Raw genomic sequence first — 24,552 nt, 5'->3', positions numbered from 1 at the left:
TGGGTTTTTACAATAGAGGTCTCATACAAATTTGTCCTTTTGTGATTGACTTATTTCACTCAGCATAATGTCCTCCAGTTTTATCCATGTTATGAGATGCTTCACAGATTCATCATTGTTCTTTATCGTTGCATAGTACTCCATTGTGTGTATGTACCATAGTTTGTTTATCCATTCATCTGTTGATGGGCATCTAGGTTGACTTGGCCTGAATTCTAATTCTCCTCTAGGCCTCCATAACAAGCACACGCTTTTATATAACATGGCTTACAAATAGGAAACATAAAAGAAGTGATTTAGATGAATCATACCCCTCTGAAGAATAAATGGGACAAAATACCAAAGAAGACTTGATACTTTCGTCAGAAGTCTAATTATCAATAAGATCTTTTCCACTGATAAAATAGAGAAAATGACCATTCTAAAAAGACAAATGCTTCTCAACATCTATGATAAAAATAACTTAAGTTCATATCGTAGTTTCCATCTTAAAGGTGTTTTCAGATACATTACTTCACTTGAATTTTTACGACAACTTCATAGATGGGCAAAAGGAATATTTTACCTCCATTCCACAGATTAAGAAACTTCCCTCTCAGAGGTTACATGACTTTTAACCAAGATCTCAAAGCTTATTTTTATAGTGTATGGCTTAAACAAGACCTTGGGTATTCTGACATTAGTTGCAGTGTTCTCGATATCCTTCTACTCAAAGTGTGGGCCTCAGACAAGTAGCATCACTTGGGAGTGATTCATATGCACATTAAAGCCTGAAATACATTGCTCCATAAAGCATTATGGTGTCTATGAGAATAACTCTACTTTTGGATTTGGAGCTAAAATTTTTTCTTACCTATGCAGCCTTCCTCATCCACATAGGTTTTAGATTTCAGTACACGCTTTCGTTTTCTCTTGTTTTCTCCACTTGAGCCCTAAAAGATCAGAAGATCAACATTAAGGTGACCAACTAAGCTACAGAAAAAAATAACAAAAGCTTTTTTTAATCTATAACAATTACCTTCCAATATTCCATTTTGATAAAAAGTTGAAAGAGAACCTCTATACATTTCCTTTTAAGGGCCCAGCCCTACTACACAGACTAGTTACGTTCACTGTATGTGCAGGCTTGATATTTCATTGTTTATGAGAAGGAAGGTAGCATGCTGAACAATGAACTATGTTCACTGAGTCAACAAACTTTTGCTGGGTGGTTCAGGCACCATAGTTAAAAAGACAAATAGGACACAGTCCTTACAGTCTAGTGGAGGAAAGAGACAAGGAAAACAGACCACTGTGATACACTGTACTAACTGCTTTGATGTAGTACTGCAGCAGATATTATGGCAGCACACAGGGACAGCCTCAAAACCAGACCAGGTTTCTACAGCATATTCCCTTGCTTTAGGCACTTAAACCTCAGCCTTGACACTTCAACATTACACCCATCTAATTTAGTCTCAAGGAGCCCTAGTGGCACAGTGATTAAATGCTTGGCTGTTAACCAAAAGGTCAGTGGTTCGAACCTACCAACTGCTCTGCAGGAGAAAGATGTGGCAGTCTGCTTCTGTAAAGATTACAGCCTTGGAAACCCTATGGGGCAGTTCTACTGACCTATAGGGTCGCTATCAGTTGGGATTAACTCAATGGCAATGGGTTTGTTGTTGTGGTAACTCTTTTTAACATTTTGAGGAACTGACAAATTGTTCTCCAAAGTTGCTGTAACCATTTTATACTCCCACCAGCGAAGTAGGACGGTTCTAATTTCTCCATGTCTTTGCCAGCCCTTTTTATTATCTTTTATTTTAGCCATTCTAATGGGTGTGATATGGCATCTCACTGTGGTTCTGATTTGTATTTTCTTAATGACTAATGATGTTGAGCATCTCTTCATATGCTTATTGGGGCAAGTGGTGGTGGGGGGCGAGATTTAGTCTCAGACCAAAAAACCAAACCAGTTGCCATCAAGTCAGATTCTGATTCATAGCGACCCTACAGGACACAGTAGAACTGCCTCATAGGATTTCCAAGGAGTGGCTGGTGGATTCAAACTGCTGACCTTTTGGTTAGCAGCTGAACTCTTAACCACTGTGCCACCAAGGCTCCAAGTATTACTTTATTCTAGTGTCTCTTCAGCAAATGAGGAAATCAGTGCGAGATTTAAATGACAGCTTTACTACACTGAATTAAAGAAAATTAATAGTCATAAAGAAGAAAAACTTGTCAGCATCCATTTTCTCAACTCTTCACTGTCTACAATTAATAGATGTAGACAAGATGCAACTGAGGATCATTCAAACTCTATTTCCCTGTTGGTTACCAGTTTTCCATCCAGCCCTTTTCCAGAAGAGCTTCTGAAAAGCAACAAATGTGAATGAGTTAAGTTTGCTCTACTTTATCTTTCGCTCTTTGCTTTGATACAGGCAGGACCTCTTTTTGCAAAATTCCAACAGGAGTTATGAAGCACAGCAGCCCTGATGCTGGAGGTCATGAAAATCAAAACAACCCCCAGGATCCACCTCTGCAACCTTCCTGAGACTATGCCCTACAGCTGAAATCTATACTGGGAATGCCCATTCTGTACAACCTATAGGAGAGCAGAATGAAACAAGAGCCATCTACTGGCATTTGTGAAGTATACAACAAGTGAACTGAATTAGTATACTAGTTTTAGATCCTTGGGCAATAAAGAACACTTGGAAATTCAGGCATCCCGGTTAAGTTTTACCTTGGTGGAAGGAGGCTCTGGCTCAATCTTTGGAACTGGTTCAAGAGGTGGAGAAGCCGGAGGAGGTGGGGATGGTGACTCAGCTTCATTAGTCCCAGGAGAGTCTGGTAAGACTGAAATAATTAAACAAGTCTTAGATAAAAGAACTACATGCACTATCTGGTACAGTGCCTTCTCTCCACTGGCACTCTAAACTTCCATGTCCAGCAAAGGACATTTTGCAAGCAGTAATTCATGTCAACCAAGGACTTTGCAGTTACACAGTTACCTTTAAAATACACACTTTATTAATTTTATACAAATAAAATCAGAGAATCAAGAATTATTAGAGGGGCCACATAAACCAGATACTCCATCAGCCTGAGACCAGAAGAAGTAGATGGTGCCCAGCTACCACCAATGACCACCTTGATAGGGAACACAACAGAGAGTCCCTGATGGAGCAGGAGAAAAGTGAGGTGCAGAACTCAAATTCTGGTAAAAGACCAGACTTGATGGTCTGACTGAAGACTGGAGGAACCCCAGAAGACATGGCCCCCAGACTCTGTTAGCCCAGAACTAACACTATTCCTGGGGCCAACTCTTCAGACAAAGAATAGACTGGACTATAAGACATAAAATAATATTCGTGAAGACTGTGCTTCTTAGTTCAAGTAGATACACGAGACTAGATGGGCAGCTCCTGTCTGGAGGCGAGATGAGAAGGCAGAAGGGGATTGGAGCTGGTTGAATGGACACAGGAAATCCGGGGTAGAAAGGAGGAATGTGTGGTCACATTATAGGGATGGCAGCTAGGATCACATAACAATGTGTATATAAATTTTTGTATGAGAAACTAACTTGAGCAGTAAACTTTCACCTAAAGCACAATTTAAAAAAAAAAAAAAAAGAATTATTAGAGCTGGAATATACCTTAGATAGCATCTTAGCTAAGCTTCATCTTACTGATAAGTCAGGATATGAAGTTGTTTGATCAACATCTACTGATCACCTACCGAGTGTCATGTATTTCACTTACATTGTTTCATTTTATCCTCACAACAACCCTAAGAGGTAGATATTATCATTCACATATTAGAGTTGAGAAAACAGAGATTCCGAGACGTTAATTAACTTGCCAAGGTCACAGAACTTGTAAACCCAAGTCAGTCTGACTCCCTAGTCTTACTATTCCAATGCTACTATGCTGCTTTATCATGAAGTAAATTTTTAAGACTTTTTTTTCTCAAGATCAACTAAATGGAGATAATCAACAGATTATACCAAATGCTTTATGCTAGTGCCTTTGTGAATGTTTTCTGAGGTCTATTTGCAATCACCTGAGATGTTAGACTGAAAATTTGCAGCTAATGTTAACAGCATAAGCTTTTGGTGGGGGGGATTACCTTTGAAATGATGATCACAATTAAAGCTCTAACAACTAAGATTTACATAATATTTTATATAGAAGTTTCTTTGACTGATTGCCCCACTGATGAGGCTTGTTCTGCTACACTGAAATTTGCAAAGGACACTTTTAGGGAAGAAATATTGCTATGTAAATAGTATCATCTGAGAAGAGGGCATCATCAGATGGATCCCCATCATTTCTGAATACAGGAAGTCCCAGGTCACAAACGTCTGACTTAGGTACAACCCGTAGTTATGAACCAATGCCCATAAAGCCTGTTATATTAAAAATTCGAGGTACATAAACAATGATTCATAATAAAAACGGGTGCTACTCTGCAATGTGTACCAAAACATTATTATTATTACTGCATTATTATGTTAAAGATGTTTTTAGTGTATCTGAAAGTGTTTCTTTAATGTTTTTTATACATAGAAAGATACACTATATACTATATACTAAGACAAACATTTGAATAACCGACGAACCGCACCTGTTTTGACTTACATACAAATTCGACTTCAAGCCAGATTTAGGAATGGAACTCGTTTGTAATCTGGAGACTACTTATAGTTTCAGAAATAGTGGTCTTAACATAAGGCCCATAAGAGGGGAAGTGAAAATCCTCAGCTGACCTATTACTTAATCACCACAATGAAACTGCTGGTCAGGGGACTGAGTAGCCCCTTAGCCTCACCTGCTCCCTGAAACGCCTAGATGTATTCAAATTCTTACCGCAAGTCTTGGATCTGAAATTTTTTCATCCGATTAGGTCAGTGTTAAAAATTATGACAGTGGAGGGTTCAAGGCCAAATGACCTAAAGAGGTGAAGCAGAACAAGAGCCAGAACAAAACAATAAATGATACACTTTGAGTATGAAATGGGCCTCAAAATTTTATAAGCTCTGGGAAACAAAAGACAGAAACATGAAAGGAAAGTGGTCCAGTTAATAACCCAGCACTGGAAGGCGAGAAGACGATGGGAGCTCAAGCAAGAGAAAAGTCAAACCACAGAACCAAGCACCTACTTTCTGAAAGGTATAGCTATTAAGAAAGCTGTGCCACGAGGGTAGATATGTTGCATGGTAGGAGGAAAGTTTATGCAGTGAGGAAGCCAAAGAAAAGGAATTCTGAGTACTCACAGTAATAAATCTAGGAGTTCTTATTTTATTTCCAGTTCTGTAACTCTTGATTAACCAAGGAAAACACTTAACTCTAGTGGCATCCTCTAAGACCCCTCTCACTGCACTTTATGCAATTGTTTATCTAGATTCCTCCTTCGGACGCTAAGCTCCATGGAGAAAGAGATACCACTACTTCCTTGGCATTGAAAACACTGTAACAATAAATCATTTGTTTAAATAAAGGAAAATAATCATTTTCCAAACTAAATTTAGAATGAGGGCTTCCAGGTCAAAGAGGACTGGGCATATACATCCTTCTCCCTCCCACGTCCCTCTCCCTTCCACACTCCTCCCCGCAAAAGAAGCATAATGATAATAATGGCATGTAAAAATCTAACCCGTTGCTGTCAAGTGGATTCCGACTCACAACAACCCTACAGGACAGAGGAGAACTGCCCCATAGGGTTTCCAAGGAGTGGCTGGTGGATTTGAACTGCCAACCTTTTGGTTGGCAGCCAAGCTCCTTACCACTGCACCACCAGGGCTCTAATAAAGGAATAAAACATTACAATTCTCTATAAGAGAAAAGAGAACAGAAGAGGAGCCAAGAGCCCTTAATAAGAAATTTCAACAAATTCCTGGAAGACCGAGGGCAGAGGGGAGAAAGCTGACAAGAGAAGCATCAATTAGGTGAGTCAGATAATAACAGTAGCTGAGAAAATGTCTATTTTATCTGATTTTAAAAATTGTGTCACTGAATTGAAAATGTAAAAAATTGTTGAAATGGCAAATGTTGTTACAACACATAAATTTACCACAATTAAAAAAAATGTGTGTTTACTTTGCTTAACATTTAAAATAAAATATTTTAAAAAAGGATAAGGAAAACTAGAATTTACTAGACTTTACAAATATTAATCACTCATTCTCATAAAAACCTTACAAAATCACCATTATGTTATATATAACTGAGGTTCAGAGATAAAAAATACTTGCCCATATTCATACTCTAGAATCCAAGTCTATCTGCCTTAAGTCTTTATTATCAAGCATTTTGCCTCAATACATTTTTAATGACATAAGTAGAGGGAATGTTTGATGCAAAGTATTTGTAGACAATCTAAAACTCTTCACATGAAAGATACTCAAGTCGTGAAACATCACTTATCCTACCACAGCAGCCTTTCTGGGGGCAGAATAAGAACTGCTGTAAAACTAATTTCAGGGATACAGCCATGTAACCACTGTTTTCTGGCAGAAATGGGCAATTAGAATTCCTGGAAATCATTTAGCTTCCAGGACTCAGTTTTTTTAAACTATCTTTACCTTAAAAGACGTATCATTTGCTTAACCTTCTCCATAAGCAATTTGCAAGGACTGAAAATGTTAGCAAAGTCTTAAACATACTGGTTAAAACTGTGTTTCTTCTTACCAGTATAGATATTACTCAATGTTATTTCTTTCTGGGTCTGGTCTTTTTTTTTAATCTTCACAAAGAGAGCTCATTGAACTGTTAAAGGTACTTATCACTCTACCTGGTTGAAGGAGAAAGGAATATTCACTTGGGTAGAGAATTAAGGATATGAAGTCAAGGGAAATTTTCTGAGAGAAAGTACTTCCAAGTGTACCTTACTGAACACTTCAACAAGTGGAGTGAATAATAAGAAAACCTACTATGTGTCAAGCATTGTTCTAGCACTTCTGACCCATCTTAAATAATGTTCAAAAAAAGCCTACATGGTTTGTGATAACATCCCCATTTTAGAGATGAGGAAACAGAATTAAGTAATCTGCCTAAAGTCATACGGTAAGTGGTAGAGATAAGATTTAAATGCAGGTCTGTCCGCCTCCAAAGTCCTTGCCATTTCCTCTACTCTTGCTGCTCATCTGCTACTAGCTTAAGAGAGAGAGCATATCAAACTAATATCACATATTCAGTGTAACAGAAATAAAACAGTAATACGTTAAAGACTGGGTGAGGGTTTAAAATAAATTTCACTGGCTTTGAGACAAAAAAGAAATTTAGGAATAAAATGGCAGAGGTTTATATATTTGGCCAGATGCCAAAATTCACCTTTGCCAGAGAAAAAATCTGAATGCCTCTGCTTTATGTCATGTTATTACAGACTGTCCACCTCTATCACATTTCTTCTCACTCCTTTCCAAACTAAATAACCCCACTCATATTTCTAATCACACACAGGTATTATTTGTTTGTGGGCTAAGGATCAGAACTACAGAGAATTCATTTCAGAAGTATGTAATGAGTGCTCAATTCACCACAGTAATTGCTCCTGACTTAGAACGGACTCCTTCACTAATACTCAACCATCTGATATCTTCAAACACTTTTTCAGAATCATCCCCAAGTTCTTTTCCTGACTAGATATATGGCAGACTGTCCCAATTAGCACATATTCCTAAATTTACTTCTAATTATTTTCTCATGCATCTGCACGGAGCTGCCTCTATTCCCCTCCCCCAGCTCTTAACTGGTCAGAATGTTCTTAATGGTTTTAGCTCATCCACACAATTGGAAATCTTCCTTTCAGTAGCCTTAGTCAAAGCATTTTGATAAATGCTATGAAATGAGTACATGGCAACTGTTCTTCTGGGATGCTCACAATGCCTTACCCCTACCCATTCCAAAGAACCATTAAAATTCATACTTCTGAAGGGCATTGTAACTCTTATAAACCATTAAAATTTATACCTTTGAAGGGCATTGTAACTCTTATGAGACATTAAAATTCATATCTCTGAAGGGCACTGTAACTTATAGGAAATCAGGCTTTTAACAGGTAAGCATGACTCCCATTGCCACTGAGTCAATTCCGGTTCATAGCAACCCTATAGGACAGAGTAGAACTGCCCCGTAGAGTTTCCAGGGAGCGACTGGTGGATTTGAACATGCAGACCTTTTGGTTAGCAGCCGTAGCACTTAACCACTATGCCACCAGAGTTTCCTTAAGCATGACTGGTGGGATCTAAGTCCTTACAAGGATCAAAGATGGCACCTCTATCATAGATTTGACTTCCTTGTACTATTTCTTAGCACTGTTCTTTTGCATTACTCTCAGCTGTACATATAATTTGTTTTTTCACTCGTTCAGTTGAGCTAATGCCTTTTTGTTTCTGTTCCCATTTTTAGTTCTTACAGCAGTTTTCTGGTAAAAATCTAATAAATTTAATTTTGCCCTTCAACAGCAAACAGCCTTCTTTTTTGCATCCGTTGTTTTTTAATCCCTTTAGCATCAGTTTGTTTGCATTTATCTATATACCTTTATGTGAAGCCCTGGTGGCACAGTGGTTAAGAGCTTGGCTGCTAATCAAAAGGTCACAGTTTGAATCCACCAGCCGCTCCTTGGAAACCCTATGGGACAGTTCTACTCTGTCCTACAGGGTTGCTATGAGTCAGAATCGATTCAACGCAATAGGTTTGGGTTTGCTTTACATACCTTTATGTGGTGCTGAATCCCTTTAGACTAGATTTTCTCCTCTAATTTAAATTTCTTTACACCCATTATGCCATGAATTCATGAAGAACTGATTACAGCAGCTCAAGCTTTTCACTGGTTCTCAAAGAAGGTTTTTCAGGGTAGAGTCAATTGGCATATTAGTTCAACCCAAGGTGTCTTTCTCTTGGCCTCTTTCTCTTTCTATACATTTTCCTTTACACAATTTGGGAAGTGATTTTGGCTCTGAGAATACGTGATATATTTTTAAAAAGCACATTAATTTTCCTGGCAAGAATCTTGCCCTTATTCTGTTTGCTTATCTTTCAACAGTGCCCACAGCTAAAAACTGGAATGGTCTACAGTGTCATTTTCTTTCAGCAATGACACTGTGGATTCTCCCAGTTTCACCACAGTTTACTTACGTGGTGCAGAATACCACCAACACCCTTGATGCCTACAATATTACCTTTCTTAAAAAATCCACATGAAAATCGCCCCCAAAATAGCTCTACTTTTCTTCTAAGAAAAAAAGCAAAAAGAAAAAGAACCCAAACCCATTGCCATCAAGTTGATTCTGACTCACAGCAACCTTATAGGACAGATTAGAACTGCCCACAGGGTTTTCAGGGAGTGGCTGGTGGATTCGAACTGCCCACCTTTTGGTTAGCAGCCGTAGCTCGCCATAGCTCTTAACTACTAGGCCACCAGAGCTCCTCTTCTAAGAAAAGGTCTTAGATAATACTAAATCCTTATTCTCTTTCTTTGTGTTAATTTGGCAAATTACCAAAAGATCATAGTTCTAGTCAAACAGAAATAGGGGCTGTCTCTCAATGCTAGGATTACTACTCTCATTATGACCTATAATAAATCACTTTTTAACTCCTTGAGCATCATACAAATAATTAATCCCACAGCCATAAATTAACAGTAATACCCACCTTCATCTTCACTGCTATCAGACTCAGGAAGCTTGATTCGTCTCCTCTTTTTCTTCACGTTTGTAGTTTCTTTTGTCTCATCATCAGATAAATCCACTCGCTTTCCCCTGTTGCCACCCAGGAATAAATTAAGCATGTTACACAGAACAAAAATATAAGTATTCATATACTACTATGGGTCTTGCTTCATAACTCACAGTCTTAATATCAGAGGGTAGATAAGAAGAGTCAAAGTGGACCAACAGGGATTTTTTTTTTTTTTTTTTAAAGGATACTCTGCTAACTGACCACAACTAGGTCACTCCATGGGGTGGCCAGAATAAAAAATTTCTATAGCTCTCTATAACCAGGTCATCAAGAATTTTTCCAAATTCCTTCTTACTTCCCCTACTGGCCTTTCAATCATTTGGCAAGCACCAAATAAGCAGCTACTACCTACATACAGAGGACCCCTAGTGCACAACAGTTAAGTACTCTTTGCTGCTAAGCTAAAGGTTGGCAGTTCGAACCCACCGAGCGGCTCCACAGGAGAAAGAGCTGGTGATCTGCTCCTGTAAAGATTACAGCCTAGAAAATCCTAAGGGGCAGTTCTACTCTGTCACATGGGATGGCTATGAGTTGGAATCGACTTGATGGCACCTAACAACGACAACCTACATACAAGGCTCTTTGCTGACATTGAGGATGCAAAGATCAAGAAGCGGATATTGTTCTCAAGCTCAGAATCTAGCAGAAAAAACAGATACAAATATTTTAAAGAGAAAGAACAATATGAGCAAAGGCACAGATAAAAGACCTTAAGAGGATTCTAATGACAGCAAAAAGCCTAGACTCCATCTTGACATTATTTAGCTCCTCTGTCTGGATTCTCCATTACACTGTTCATCCAATCAACAAATGATTTATCAAGGGCCTAACAAGTATTAGAGAAACAAATATGTACAAAACACAGTTTCTGTCTTCAAGTACCTTACTTCCTGTGTAACTTGAAACATTAACTTTTTTTCTACGTTAAACTAGTCAAAGAATAAATTAGTCCCGAAGTAGAAAGAAATAATAAAGAGTAGAAATCAATGAAATAGAAATTAGAGAAAATTAACATACATAAAAGTTTTTTTTTTATAAGATTAATAAAATTGACAAACTTTTTACAAAACTGTTAAAAAAAAAGAGCAAAAATATAAATTACCAATATCAGGAATGGAAAAAAAAAAAAGAATCTGAAGTGGTAACTACAGATTCTATAGACATTCAAAGAAAAAAGCTATACTACAAACAACTTGATGCCAATAAATTTGACAATTTAGATGAAATGGACAAATGCCTTTAAAAACAAAATTTATCAAAAGTGACCCAAGAAGAGCTAGAGAATCTCAATAGCTCTGTTAAAGAAATTGAATTCATTAAAAAAAAAATCTTCCTATAAAGAACATTCCAGGAAGAAACAATACATATCTTACAAACTCCTTCAGAAAACAGAGGCTGCAAGTCCTCCGAACCAGTTCTATGAAGCTAGCATAACCTTGATATTAAAACCTAACAAAGATATTACCAGAAAAATTACCAATAGCCCTCATAAACAGAGGCAAAAAATCTTTAACAAAATATTAATATATCAAATCCAGTAATATATAAAAAGGACCATACATCATGACCAACTAAGGTTTATCCCAAGAATGCAAGGTTGGTTTAACAACTGAAAATGAATCAGTAGTAGTAGTAGATGTAGAAAAAGCGTTTGTCAAAATTGAACACCTATTCATGATAAAAACTCTCAGCAAACTAGAAAACAGAAACAAATTCCCTCAAACTGCTAAAAGGCATCCGCTAAAAACCTAAATTTAACATCATACTTCATACTGAAATACTGAATGCATTGCTGGCATTAACCATCAACATGAGTGGTAATACCCATGGTTGGGGACATGTTAACCCATCCATATCACAAATTCCTAGGTGAGGCCCATTGGACAGTGCCCTCACTATCTGAAACTGCAGCATTTGGTTGATGTTTCTGCTAGATGAGTCCCAACTCTGCCACAAAAGTCAAGTCTTTCTGGGCCTATCAGTGCTGACAGTGTTCTTTAGAATTTCTTTCAACAGACTAATTCCTACCAACTATGAGGTAGTGTCTCAAATTCCTGGATCCATTTTTAACAGCTTGTGTACTTTTTGTTTTCTTTTCTAATTACCTTTTACCACTTGAAAAATAAACTCATTGATATAAAAAGAAAACAAAGAACTTTTTCTCTTAAATTTGTCTGGAAACAGTAACCCTTCATTTGGCAACTTGACGTGAAAAACAGACACATACACTCAATAAGGCATACTTATGCCATGTCCACAAATTTAAAATGAAGTAAGGGAGAAAAGGCAATTTAGATCAATAGGGCCAAAAAAACTGACTTTGAGCCCCAAGTTCCAAACTGATTCCACAGTCCTACTTCACAAGATAAGCTACTGAACTCTCTTCGTTTTGGTTGTATAGTTGTATCCTTAAGGCATTAAGTAGGATTTAGTACTCAAACTGAAAACTGCTTGCCATCAATAAATCCAGACAGACCTTCTCACCCCCAACAGAGACACTCTTCCCCCACAAGCCGCAGAATTTTCCTACCTTTTTTTCTCCTTCTGCTGCATCTTAACAGGCTCTGCTTTTTTGTTGGATTTCTTCAGGCCTGCAGGGGCTGCCAGCTTTGGTTCAGTGACAGACACTGGAGGTTGCTCCACTATTTTTTCTTCTTTCACTGCTTGTTCTGAATCCAAATTGACTTTATCTACAAATAAAGTATAGCAGATGACATACAGCCCCACCGTGCAATATTATTCCATCATTCTTTTGACAGTCTACTGTCTACTATGAGCCAGGTAATATGTTAGGGACTATAGTATGTTAGGAGGAAAGGGATTAAAAACAGTCCCTGTCCTAATGGAGCTCACAGTCTATTCAGAAAACATTTCTCCTTTCCAACTACCACTCTAGCTATAACTTTTTCATTTCTGACTGTTAATCCCTCATTATATCACAGTCCGCAGGCTAATGATAGTAAAAGCAGGGCTTAGAAAAAAATGAGTACAACAACTTCAAGAAATATCACCCTTCTCATTTTTCAGATGAGGAAACTAAGGGTCACAAGGTCTAAGATATTTTCCCCAAGAATATACAACTTACAAACGATGACAAGAAAATTTGCACCAAGGCGTAAGTCTATACTATATTCTACCTTTTTATGCCTGGATACTCTTATTATCTCACTATTACCTTAATGATATAATTGAAAGACTTCTGCAATAAAAGTCTGGCTCACGCCCTGCTTCACTCTGGGCAAATTAGTTCATCTAAAAGTCAGTCTTCTCTGTAAAAAGTGGGATAATATTTATAAGATTATTATAAGGATTAAAAGGGATCAGTATGTGAGGTTAAGTGACTTAAACAAGGTAACAGTGATAGAGAAGGTATGAGCCTGGATTTGAATCTCAGTCAGTCTAATTCCTCAAAGTCTTTACACCTTTCCCAACACCAAGCTGAAAAACAAACAACTACTGTTAAGTGTGGAGGACCAGAAAATGGCAAGCAGCCTGGGCACAGCCATCTGAGAAACTGTAGAAGCATATAATCTAGGCTTCATACTGTACTCAGTGACAGCTTTTTTCAAGAAGTCACAGAAATATTCTATAAAAGCTGTAAACAGCATGAGGCACCTGAATATGTAGTTTTGGTGACACATTATAAAATAGCTTAAACTATCTACAGGGTAGGAAAAAAAAAAAAAACTACTGACATCTTACCCTTGGCTGTTACACACAGCTTAGTATAATAATTTAAACATATCTGAAAGGGTAAATGATGAATAAAAGTGACTTTAACTTGAATGGGAAAGGTGAACGGTGAACTTCACCAGCCAGTGGTGATATACTCTCTTGTGTTGATATACTGGTGGTATACCAGCGACCTATATTCAGTATGTTGTTCTCATGTTTCAGTGCATCTCACAACTTTTCTACCAAAATATCCCAAATCATATAGGAGTAAACATGTATTTCCAGGGGGAGTCTAAGAATACAGCCCTAAGCAGACAACCCAAAAAACAGTTCTGTGAGTCTCAAATGTATCTTTAAAATTTATGAAAATTTTTCATTTTGCTACATAATTTATATTGTTTTAATGGCACTTATTTTAAAATTACAATATCATTAGGATAAAAAAGCCTCCAAATATTTCCTACTTACCTCATGGGTTAAGGAAAGAGAGGCTACTGCACTGAGTCTATCAATTTCAGAAAACTGATCTGAATTAAAACTCTGACAAAACATTAGACTCAGCATCCAGAGCTTCTGAAGCCCTGGTAGTGCAGTGGTTAAGCACTTAGCTGCTAACCAAAAGGTCGGGGTTTCAAACCTGCCAGCTGCTACATGGGAGAAAGATGTGGCAGTCTGCTTCTGAAAAAATCACAGCCTAGGAAACCCTACGGGGCAGTTCTACTCTGTCCTATAGGGTTGCTATGAGTCAAAACCCAACGGCAATGGGTTTGTGGTAAGAAGCCCTGGGTGCAAAGGCAAAGCGCTTGGCTGCTAACCAAAAGGTTGAGGGTTCTAATCCACCTAGCAGCTCCATGGGGGAACCTCCTGGCAATCTGCTCCCCTAAAAATTACAGCCTAGAAAACCCTATGAGGCAGTTCTACTCTGTCAAATGGGGTTGCTAAGTCAAAACCGATTCAACAGCACCAACAACCTATATATACATGTGGCTACAACTGGCCAATCAAAACCGATTCAACAGCACCAACAACCTATATATACACGTGGCTACAACTGGCCAGTTAGCTGGTAAAAAGATAGTTCCATGAAACATTTTCAGGAAACTGTTAAGGAAAATTTAGTCACATTTTCTTGTTATCTGAAAGATCAAGTCACTTCTATCATCTGACACATTAAAAGTATCTCCTTTTAATACTCAAGAAAATATGAAACCTTTTCAAGCAAAAAAAAAAAAAAAAAAAAATCTAACTGATGATGACTTTTTGTTACCGATGTTGCAATTTTTATTACATATAAAGCATTAAGTTATTTTTATTGAGCTATAAGTCACAGACCATAAAATTCACCGTTTCAAAGTATACAATTCAGTGGTTTTTAGTGTATTTAGAAAGTTGTGCAACCATTAATACTATCTAATTTTAAAGCATTTTTATCACTCCAAAAAGAAACCCCATACCCATTAGCAGTCACTTCCAACTCACCCCAGCTCTACCCCAGGCAACCTTTAATCTACTTTCTCTATAGATTTGCCTATCCTGGACATCTCATATAAATGGAATCATATAATATTTGGTCTTTTCTGTCTGGCTTCTTTTACTTAGCATAATGTTTTCAGGATTCAATCATGTAGTATGTATCAGTATTTGACTTCTTTTTATAACTGAATAATAAATATTCCATTATATGAGTATGCCATAGTCTATTTATCCATTCATCAAGTGATAGACATTTGGGTTGTTTCTATATTTTGGTTAATACGAATAATGCTGCTATGAACATTTGTGTATAAGTTTTTGTGTGGACATATGTTTTCATTTCTCTTGCTTATAGGTACTTAGGAGTGGAATTGTTGGGTCATATGCTAAGACTACGTACGTTTAACCTTTTGAGGAACTGCTACATGGTTTTCCAAAGTGGGTACACCATTTTACATTCCCAAATGCAATGTATGAAGGTTCCAATTTCTCCATATCCTTGCTAACACTTGTTGTGGTCCAGAATTAAGTTTTAAATGGTTCAAGTCCCCACAATCAACTCTCTTCACCCAACTCTTAAACTTCAATTTCACTGTAATGATCTTGCCATGTATCAAATAAAAACATTCATAATTTTACTCTAAACATTTAGCCTTGAAAAAAATCTGTTAAATAAACCAACTTTGCTGCCATTCTTTTTATAGGTGAACAATTAATTATTTTATCCAGGTTTTCCCCCTCCTTCTATTACATTCTATCATAACATCCTGTTTACTTTCTGCCTAGCAATTACAATCATCAACTTTTTTTTTTTTGTATTTGTTTGTCTTCTCTCCCAGTGGAATATGAAGGGCCACAGGTCAGGGCTTGTTTGTCTTATTCTCCATGGTATCACCAGTGCATAATAGTGCTAAGTAGTCCATAGGGGTTCAAAAAATATTTGTTGAATAAATAAGTGTATACCCTGTATAGTCTCCTTTTAGAATGAGTAAATATTCACATCTTATATATTTTTTTAAATAATAATTTTTTTAAAAAATCACTGGTTTGTAAACAAATTCATATAAACAAAACAAAACAGCTAAACATATGGTCATCATTAAGGCTGCCAAGAAACCATATAATCTGACCAGGTACAGTGGGCTAGTACCAGCCACTCAGGCCAGAGAAGTCAGCATGATCTGTGTGCTGTGACTGCGATGATACAACTGTGCTCCCTGATAACCTAAAAAGTATCAAATTTTCCATATACTTCAGAACACAGAAATGTCCCTCCCTGATAGCTTTTATGGAAAATTAAAAACTATCACTCCAACCCCCTTCCCCAACACCAATTTGACCATCATGAAAAAGCAGAATTTTGACTAATTTTGCTTGCATAAACACATAACAAAACACTTTCCCACAAAATTTTGAAAAACTGATGCTCCAAGAAAGTGTGCCATAATTATCCTCTGGCTCCTGAATTCTTCCTAGTATTCTGCCACATACCCTCATGGGATGCATACTTGATATAAGTACAGTAAAACCTGCGAAAGCCGGAACCTGTGTAAGGCAGAAACCTGTCAGAGAAGGAAAACTCACAAACATTTTCCACTAAATCGAGTGATAGAAAAGTGGTAAGACTGTACTCTGTCAAAGGTGGAAAACTTGCAAAATCTGGATAAACAAGGTAGTCCTGTTGAGTTCTGGCTCTCACAGGTTTCAGTGTATAAAGATATGTGACCACTGATTCTTTCCATACAAATTTTTATTTAAATATTTTTCAAATAAAGGAGATTTTGCTTTCTCAAAAGTATTATTTTAAAATGGTCATCCCTACCTGGACCCTTCTAATTCACACTGAGGTCTAATTCATTACTGTAAGTAATCTGCAAAAATAACTAAAGAAAGGTAAAAGATTTATTTCTGCAGTTCCTTGAAAGAGAAAGTAACAAAAGGTCACCCTAGGCAAACTGATTCCAATATCCATGATATTAACCTCAAAACTATACTGTATCACAAGGCAGACTGTTATTTTAATCACCCATTTTTAAAAGCCCTATGAAACAAATATCTAAACTCCTTTTCCTACGGAAGAAGGTAAAGTAGGAACGGTAAACTACTCTCTAAGAGAACTAAACTGGGCCCAGTTCGCCCAGTAAAGTCGCTGTTCCAGTTGGGTTACGTTCATCAATAATACTGGTCACCAGACTGCAAATTTATGTTAGGATGCGAGAATAATACATGTTAGCCTCCTAGAAGAGCAAAAACGAGGCAAGGTGGCTTTCACTTCAAATATAATATGTTATTTACAATAATATTCATTCAAAGGAAGGTAAGAACATACTTACTTATAGCAGCTTTTCCAAAAAAATTGCTCATCACATTCCCTTTCCCTGGTGCCTTGCTGCCTACCAAAGACGCCTAAAAGAAAACACACGATTTTTTCTAGGGTTTAGGTTGCTCCTGAAGTGACACAGTCTCAAACAATCTCTTCAACATCACAGCACACTGCTGTGATGGTACAATTTTTATGTAACCATCCCAAAATGCGTAGGCCTTAGATATAAGAACAAATCTACATCAATCATCCAGACCAGACAGTATCTGGTGTTAATCTCCAAAGCTAAATTTCTCAGACTTCTTATAAAATTATAATCCATGAATGTTTTAAAACTTTTCTTCAGCATATTTAAAAATTACTTAGTTTGACAGAATTAAAACAGATCAGAGGTAGTACGGTACACAATGGGGAAAAAAAGTCCCAAAACATTACATTTGTAATCATCAGAAGTGGATTTGAAACCTGGTTCTACAACTTAACAGCAATATGACCTCCAGGCAAATTATTTAAGCCTAGGCTTCGGTTTCACTACATATAAAATGGGGATAATAGTATTTTCATCACAGAACTGGGGAGGAAAAATTTTAAAAAGATCAAACTATTGGCACACAGGAAAAGTTCAATAAATGTTACTGTTTTCTCTGCACCCTTCCCCTCCTTTCCCAAAGTAAAAGCTTTGAGATGACAATGAATGTTAATAATAGTAATAACAGTAATTATACTTTACTGGGTTGTTTTTAATAGTTATCTTAATGATACTTAAGTCAATGCTATTTACTTCAGATGACTGAACAACAACCCCCCTCCCCTCCAAAAAAAACCCAGAATAAAGGAGAGAAAAAAAAAAAACACTAGAAAAATACATAAAAATAGAACAAGAATGTTAGATACATTAGGAAGCTAGGCAAAAATGGCAAAGTCTGGATTATAAGATGTTCACAGTGACATAACATAACACTAATATACAATTCTTTGTACTTTACAGTTTTCAAGGTGTTGTCACATGCATTATTTCAGCTGGGTCTCATAACAATTTTATGATGGGACACGGCAGGTATTATCATTTTACAGGAGAATCTGAGGCTTGGTGAGAAGTATTATGAGAAAGAAAATATTTCAGAAGAGAATACTAAGTATCAAAGGATTCAAACTTCAGATGAGAATACTAAGTATCAAAGGATTCAAACTAAAGTAGAAAACAGAACTAAACAGCAGAATCCTATATAATTAAAATACTACCACTGAATGCTTTTCTAGTTATTCATTGTGAGCTGTACAAGCCTATCTTTTAAAAACACTGTTACCTCTTTAGCCTCTGTTTTGCTTTCCTTGTTAGTGTCTTGAGTTTTAGAAGCAGCTTTGGCAGCAAACATTCCCATAATTCCTTTGGGCTGCTGGGAGACCTGTTTGGCGGCAGGTGGGCCATGACCATTGGTGGTCAACTCATTATTGGCTTGTGTCTCACTAGATGCCTGCAGATTTGACTGCTCAAGCTTTTCCGAAGATGAGAACTCAGCGGGTGCTCTAGGGACAGCAGCTGCACATTGTATGGCACTAAACCTGGCAACAGAAATGTTAAATTAATGTCAACTTCAAACCTTATTTCAAACTCTTACTTCTTCCCCAAAATACTTTCTAACCCTAATACTATAAAATTAGAGAATTTTAGTAATAGAATGAATGTTAGAAATTATTTTGCTAAAAAAAACTCTCATTTAGATAAAGAAACAAGTATTTGAAGAAAGTGATTTGTCCTAGGTTATACAGTTAGTCAGAGTTCCTGGATGGTACAAATGGTTGACATGCTCAGTTGCTAACCGAAAAGTTGGTAATTCAAACCTTCCCAGAGGTGCCTTGGAAGAAAGGCCTGGAGATCTACATCAGAAAAATCAGTCACTGAAAACCCTTTGGACACACATGGGGTCACCATGAGCGGAAGCAACTCAAAGGCAACTGGTTTTTATACAGCTAGTTAGTAATAGAGCTAGAATTGAAATCAAGTGTCTTCTATCACGCCATAATGGATATTCTTGGTCTTTTGAAGAAAGTATCCTAATTCAAAACAGAGTAAGAACCAGGGCTTCAAACCAGTTCAAATCCCTGCTGAGAGTCTGCATTTCTAACAAGTTCCCAGGCGATGCTAATGATGCTGGTTAGGGACCAATTCTGAGAACCACTAGCAGAGGCAGCCCAAACCAAACCCATTGCTGGTGAGTTGATTCTGACTCACAGTGACCCTCCCTATACGACAAGAGTAGAACTGCCTCATAGGGCTTCCAAGCAGTAGCTGATAGAGTCAAACTGCTGACCTTTTGGTTAGCAGCCGAGTTCTTAACCACCGTGCTACCAGGGCTTCACTAGTACAGCAGTGGTTCTCAAACTTTATCATACATAAGAATCAGCTGGGGACCTTGTTAAAATGTAGATTCTGATTCAGTATATCTGGGGTGGAAATGCAAATTCTCAGTAGGGGTTCAAACCAGAACAAACCAGTTCGAAGCCCTGGTAAGAACACACCAAAAAAATTAAATAAAATATTAGTAGTTTCACTATCCTTGGGCAAATGGTTGTCTCTTGTTTTTAAAAACCTTCACCTCTAAGGGATAGATATGCAATAAATATTGACTGAATCAAGATTAAAAGCTTTAAGTATTAACAAATTTCCTGGCAACTTTCCTGGTCAGAGCAAGTCATGCTTTAGAATACAGAGGGCGCTGGGAGCAGGGCTGCTGGCTCCTATAACCTGTGGTCCTTTACAGCCATTTGTTAGTAATTCCTAGTAATACCAATGAGCAGCACCAGACAAGTAGGTGGCTCAAAGCCAAGCGAAGAAATGTGATGTAACAGTTTGCGTGGCATATTAAAGGACATATTCATCTCTTCTTCTTTCCTGGAAACCCTGGTGGCACAGTGGTTAAGAGCTACAGCTGCTAACCAAAAGGTCGGCAGTTCAAATCCACCAGGCGCTCCTTGTAAACTCTATGGGGCAGTTCTACTCTGTCTTATAGGGCTGCTATGAGTCAGAATCGACTTGACGGCAATGGGTTTGGTTTTGATTTTTCTTCGTCCCTAATCATTGTAGATGTGCTTGTTTCATACAACTCTATAATGTAACATCCCACCCTGGAAATGGATAACTGATTCAGCCTTTTCAAAGGGTTGTACCTAAAGCAAAATTCCCTAACTTTTCCTAAAAAAGAAGAACATTTTATTTCCCTCAGTCTTTTGCTCATTAGGGGTAAGTGAAAGCTCCATGAAGGTAGGCAAGTATTTTGTCTTTTGTATTTCAGGCAGTCAGCACAAGACCTGGCACACAGCAAGTGTCAGGAAATGCATGCTGAAAGACTATTTAAGTCACTGAAAGCAAGACTGTCTCTCCCTTCATCATCTTAATTTGGGATGGAAGATGGGGGAGTTACGAAACTATGTGGTGATAACAATTATCTTAGAGATCAACCAGGCACAACTTCAAGATTAACTGCTAGAATACCTGGCCTAAGAAAAAAATCCCTGATGAATCATTTAACGTCAAAAGTAACTTTAGACTGGGCAGCTAGAGTCTACAGCTCTAACAGTCTTCCACTGATTTATTATGGCCCACATCAGAAAAACCTATGTTAACACAAATATTTTGTGCATCAGAGTTAAGAACAGATGGAAATCATTTACTTCCACCTACTGCTCTTCCTCTCTGGCCTTGCAATGCTTCTATGTACAAGGAAAACGGCAATGTTTTATTTCATTGTCAACATCTAAAGTTGGCCCTGAGACAACGCTTTCTCCATTTGGTCTGCATTCCACACCTTAGGGTCAGGACCGGGAACTGGCAATGAGGAAGAGACCAAGTTAGGTTGGGAACATATCCGAAGACTGAAGAATCTCTGCTCAATGCTAAAATTTCAATTTCTTCCTGTCACAGCACTTCTTAAAACACATGAAACAATGAGTCAGATCTCAGCTGGCCCATAATTCTCAGGATCAAATACAAACTTCTTGGAGATAAATTCTTCACATTTCTACCAAGGATACTTTAAGTACTTAAGTAAAGTTTCATTAAAGTGCTTCCTATCACCTTTCTACTTGCTATATATTTTTTTAGTGGTCACTGTGTAAATTTCATTTTGAATTTTTTGAGTCATATTGATTCTTGTTTAACTGCTAGATACAAGACTGGAAAAGATTTTTAGAGTTTGACATGCCACGACTAGATTTTAATACAGGTTATAAGTGAAATCTAATAATATATTTTACAAAAACTAATCAACGTGTTAGTTTTATTATTCTTTGGTTAGGTCATTATATTTACTTAACAAATATTTGTATGCCTATTACACTCAAGGTGTTGGGCCAAAGGGGGGAAAAAAAAACTAGTATCTATTGTTAATTCATTCAACAATTACTTACCGAATGCACTCCTATGCCAAGTACCATTTTGGGTATACACTGATAATCAAAAGAAACAATCCCTATTTTCATGGAACTTACAGAAACCACGGTAATTCTATATCTATTTCTAGCTCCATCAGTGATTCCATCCCCTCCTGCGTCTTCAATCTTTTCCTCTCTTGTGGCTCTTTCCTAACAACATAAATTCAAGTCATTCTCAACTTTAAAAATGTATATATCCTTCCTCAACCCCAAGTACCTCTTTAGCTACTGTCTACTTTTCCTTAATTTTACAGTCAAATTTCCTGGAAAGAGTTTCCATGTATGTTGTATCTCTTCCTCATGTCCCATTCACTCCACTGAAAATGCTCTTACCTACCAGGCTCACGGACAGAAAGACTCAACATTGTGAAAATGTCAATTCTACACAAAGGGATCTACAAATATAATGCAGTACTGATCCAAATACCAACAGCATTCTTTAACGAGATGGAAAAACTAATCACCAACTTGATATGGAAAGGAAAGAGGTCCTGGATAAGCAAAGCATTATTGAAGAAAAAGAAAAAATTAGGAGGCCTCGCACTACCTGATCTCAGAACCTACTATACAGCCATGGTATTCAAAACAGCCTGGTACTGGTACAATGAATGACACAAAGACCAATGGAACACATTCCAGAACCCAGATGTAAATCTATCCATCTATGGTCAACTGATCTTTGACAAAGGACCAAAGTCCATGAAGTGGGGAAAAGACAGTCTTTTTAACAAATGGTGCTGGCAAAACTGGATGTCCATCTGTAAAAAAATGAAACAGAATCCATACCTCACACCATACACAAAAACTAACTCAAAATGGATCAAAGACCTAAATATAAAACCTAAAATGACAGAGATCATAGAATTAAAAATAGGGACAACAATAGGGGCCCTAATACACGGCATAAAGAGACTATAAACCATAACTAACAGTGCACAAACACCAGAAGATAAACTATGTAACTGGGAGCTTCTAAAAAGTAAACACTTATGCTCATCAGAAGACTTCACCAAGAGTAAAAAGAGAACCTACAGACCAGGAAAAAGATTTTGGCTACAACATATCTGACAAGGGTTTAATATCTAAAATCTATAGAATACTTCAAAACCTCAATAATAAAAAGACAAATAATCCACTTAAAAAAATCGGCAAAGGATATGAACAGACACTTCACCAAAGAAGACATTCAGGCAGCCAAAAGACACGTGAAGAAATGTTCACGTTCATTAGCTATTACAGAAATGGAAATCAGAACTACAATGAGATACCATTTTGGCCCAACATTAGTGGCACTAATCAAAAAAACAGAAAATAACAAATGTTGAAGAGGTTGCGGGAAGATTGGAACTCTTATGCACTGCTAGTGGGAATGTAAAATGGTACAACCACTATGGAAAACAGTATCGTACCTCCTTAAAAAGCTAGAAATAGAAATGCCATACGATCCAGCAATTCCACTACTAGGAATATATCCTAGAGAAACAGACATACGCACACCCATGTTCACTGCAGCATTATTCACAATAGCAAAAAGATGCAAACAACATAAGTGCCTATCAACAGATGAATGGATAAACAAATTATGGTACATACACACAATGGAATTCTGTGCACCAATAAAGAATAATGACGAATCTGTGAAACATCTCACAACACGGATGAATCTGGAGGACATTATGCTGAGTGAAATAAGTCAATCACAAAAGGACAAATATTGTATGAAACCATTGTTATAAAAACCCAAGAAAAGATTTACACACACAAAAAAACACTCTTTGACAGTTATGAGGGAGGGGAAGAGTGGGGAGGGGAAATCACAAACTAGATAGTTGACAAGTGTTAACTTTGGTGAAGGGAAAGGCAACAAACAATACAGGGGAAGTCAGCACAACTTCATCAAGGCAAAGTCCTAGAAGCTTCCTAGACAGATCAAAACACCTTAAAGGTCCAAGTTACTGGGGCTAAGGGCTGGTGTCTTAGTTATCTAGTACTGGTATAACAGAAATACCACAAGTAGGTGTCTTTTAACAAAGAGAAATTTATTTTCTCACATTTCAGCATCAGTTCCAGGGGAAGGCTTTCTCTGTCAGCCTTCTCATCAATCTTCACCTGGTCTGGGAGCATCTCAGTGCAGGAACCTCAGGTCCAAAGGATGTGCTCTGCTCCCAGCACTGCTTTCTTGGTGGTATGAGGTCCCCTACTCTCTGCTTGTTTCCCTTTCCTTTTATCTCATGTAAGATAAAAAGTGGTGCAGGCCACACCCTAGGGAAACTTGCTTTACACTGGATCAGGCATGTGACCTTAGTAAGGGTGTTATACAATCCCACCCTACTCCTCTGTAATGTAATTTACAATCACAAAATGGAGGACAACCACACAATACTTTGAATCATGGCCCAGCCAAATTGATACACACATTTTTTGGGGGACATAATCCATGACAGCTGGTGACCATGGTCTCGAGCGATATCTGGGTCAACTGGCATAACATAGTTCATAAAGAAAATGCTCTACATTCTTCTTTGGTGAGTAGTGTCTGGAGTCTTAAAAGCTTGCGAGTAGCCATCTAAGATACATCTATTGGTCCCATCCCATCCAGAGCAAACGAGAATGAAGAAAATCAAAGATGCAAGGAAAATATTAGTCCACAGGACTAATGGACCACATGAACCACAGCATCCACCAGCCTGAGCCCAGAAGAACAAGATGGTGCCCACCTACCACCACCGACAGCTCTGACAGTGCTCACAATAGAGGGTCCTGGACAGAGCAGGAGAAAAATGTAGAACAAAATTCAAATTCACAAAAAAAAGACCAGGCTTACTCTGACAGAGACTGGAGGAACCCCCGAGACTATGGTCCCCGGGCATCCTGCTAACTAAGAAGTGAAGCCACTCCCAAAGTACACCTTTCAGCCCAAGATTAGAC

The 24,552-nt window shown here is 37.6% G+C and overlaps 1 protein-coding gene across 1 annotated transcript in view; it reads right to left on the bottom strand.

The window, feature by feature from the left end:
• Positions 1-24,552, bottom strand: part of POLD3 (DNA polymerase delta 3, accessory subunit) — a 48,106-nt gene that overhangs the window by 5,576 nt on the left and 17,978 nt on the right. Inside the window, exons 6-11 of the mRNA XM_023736564.1 lie at positions 18,501-18,756; positions 17,204-17,276; positions 12,253-12,412; positions 9,636-9,742; positions 2,726-2,838; positions 854-932 (exon numbers count right to left, since the gene is read on the bottom strand). Coding sequence (XP_023592332.1) covers positions 854-932; positions 2,726-2,838; positions 9,636-9,742; positions 12,253-12,412; positions 17,204-17,276; positions 18,501-18,756 — 788 coding nt within the window. The remainder of the gene's footprint in view (positions 1-853; positions 933-2,725; positions 2,839-9,635; positions 9,743-12,252; positions 12,413-17,203; positions 17,277-18,500; positions 18,757-24,552) is intronic.

This window comes from Trichechus manatus, unplaced genomic scaffold (genome assembly GCF_000243295.1).
Source record: "Trichechus manatus latirostris isolate Lorelei unplaced genomic scaffold, TriManLat1.0 scaffold00088, whole genome shotgun sequence".
NCBI classification, from domain to species: Eukaryota; Metazoa; Chordata; class Mammalia; order Sirenia; family Trichechidae; genus Trichechus; species Trichechus manatus.
This window is presented reverse-complemented; position numbering and strand designations above follow the sequence as displayed.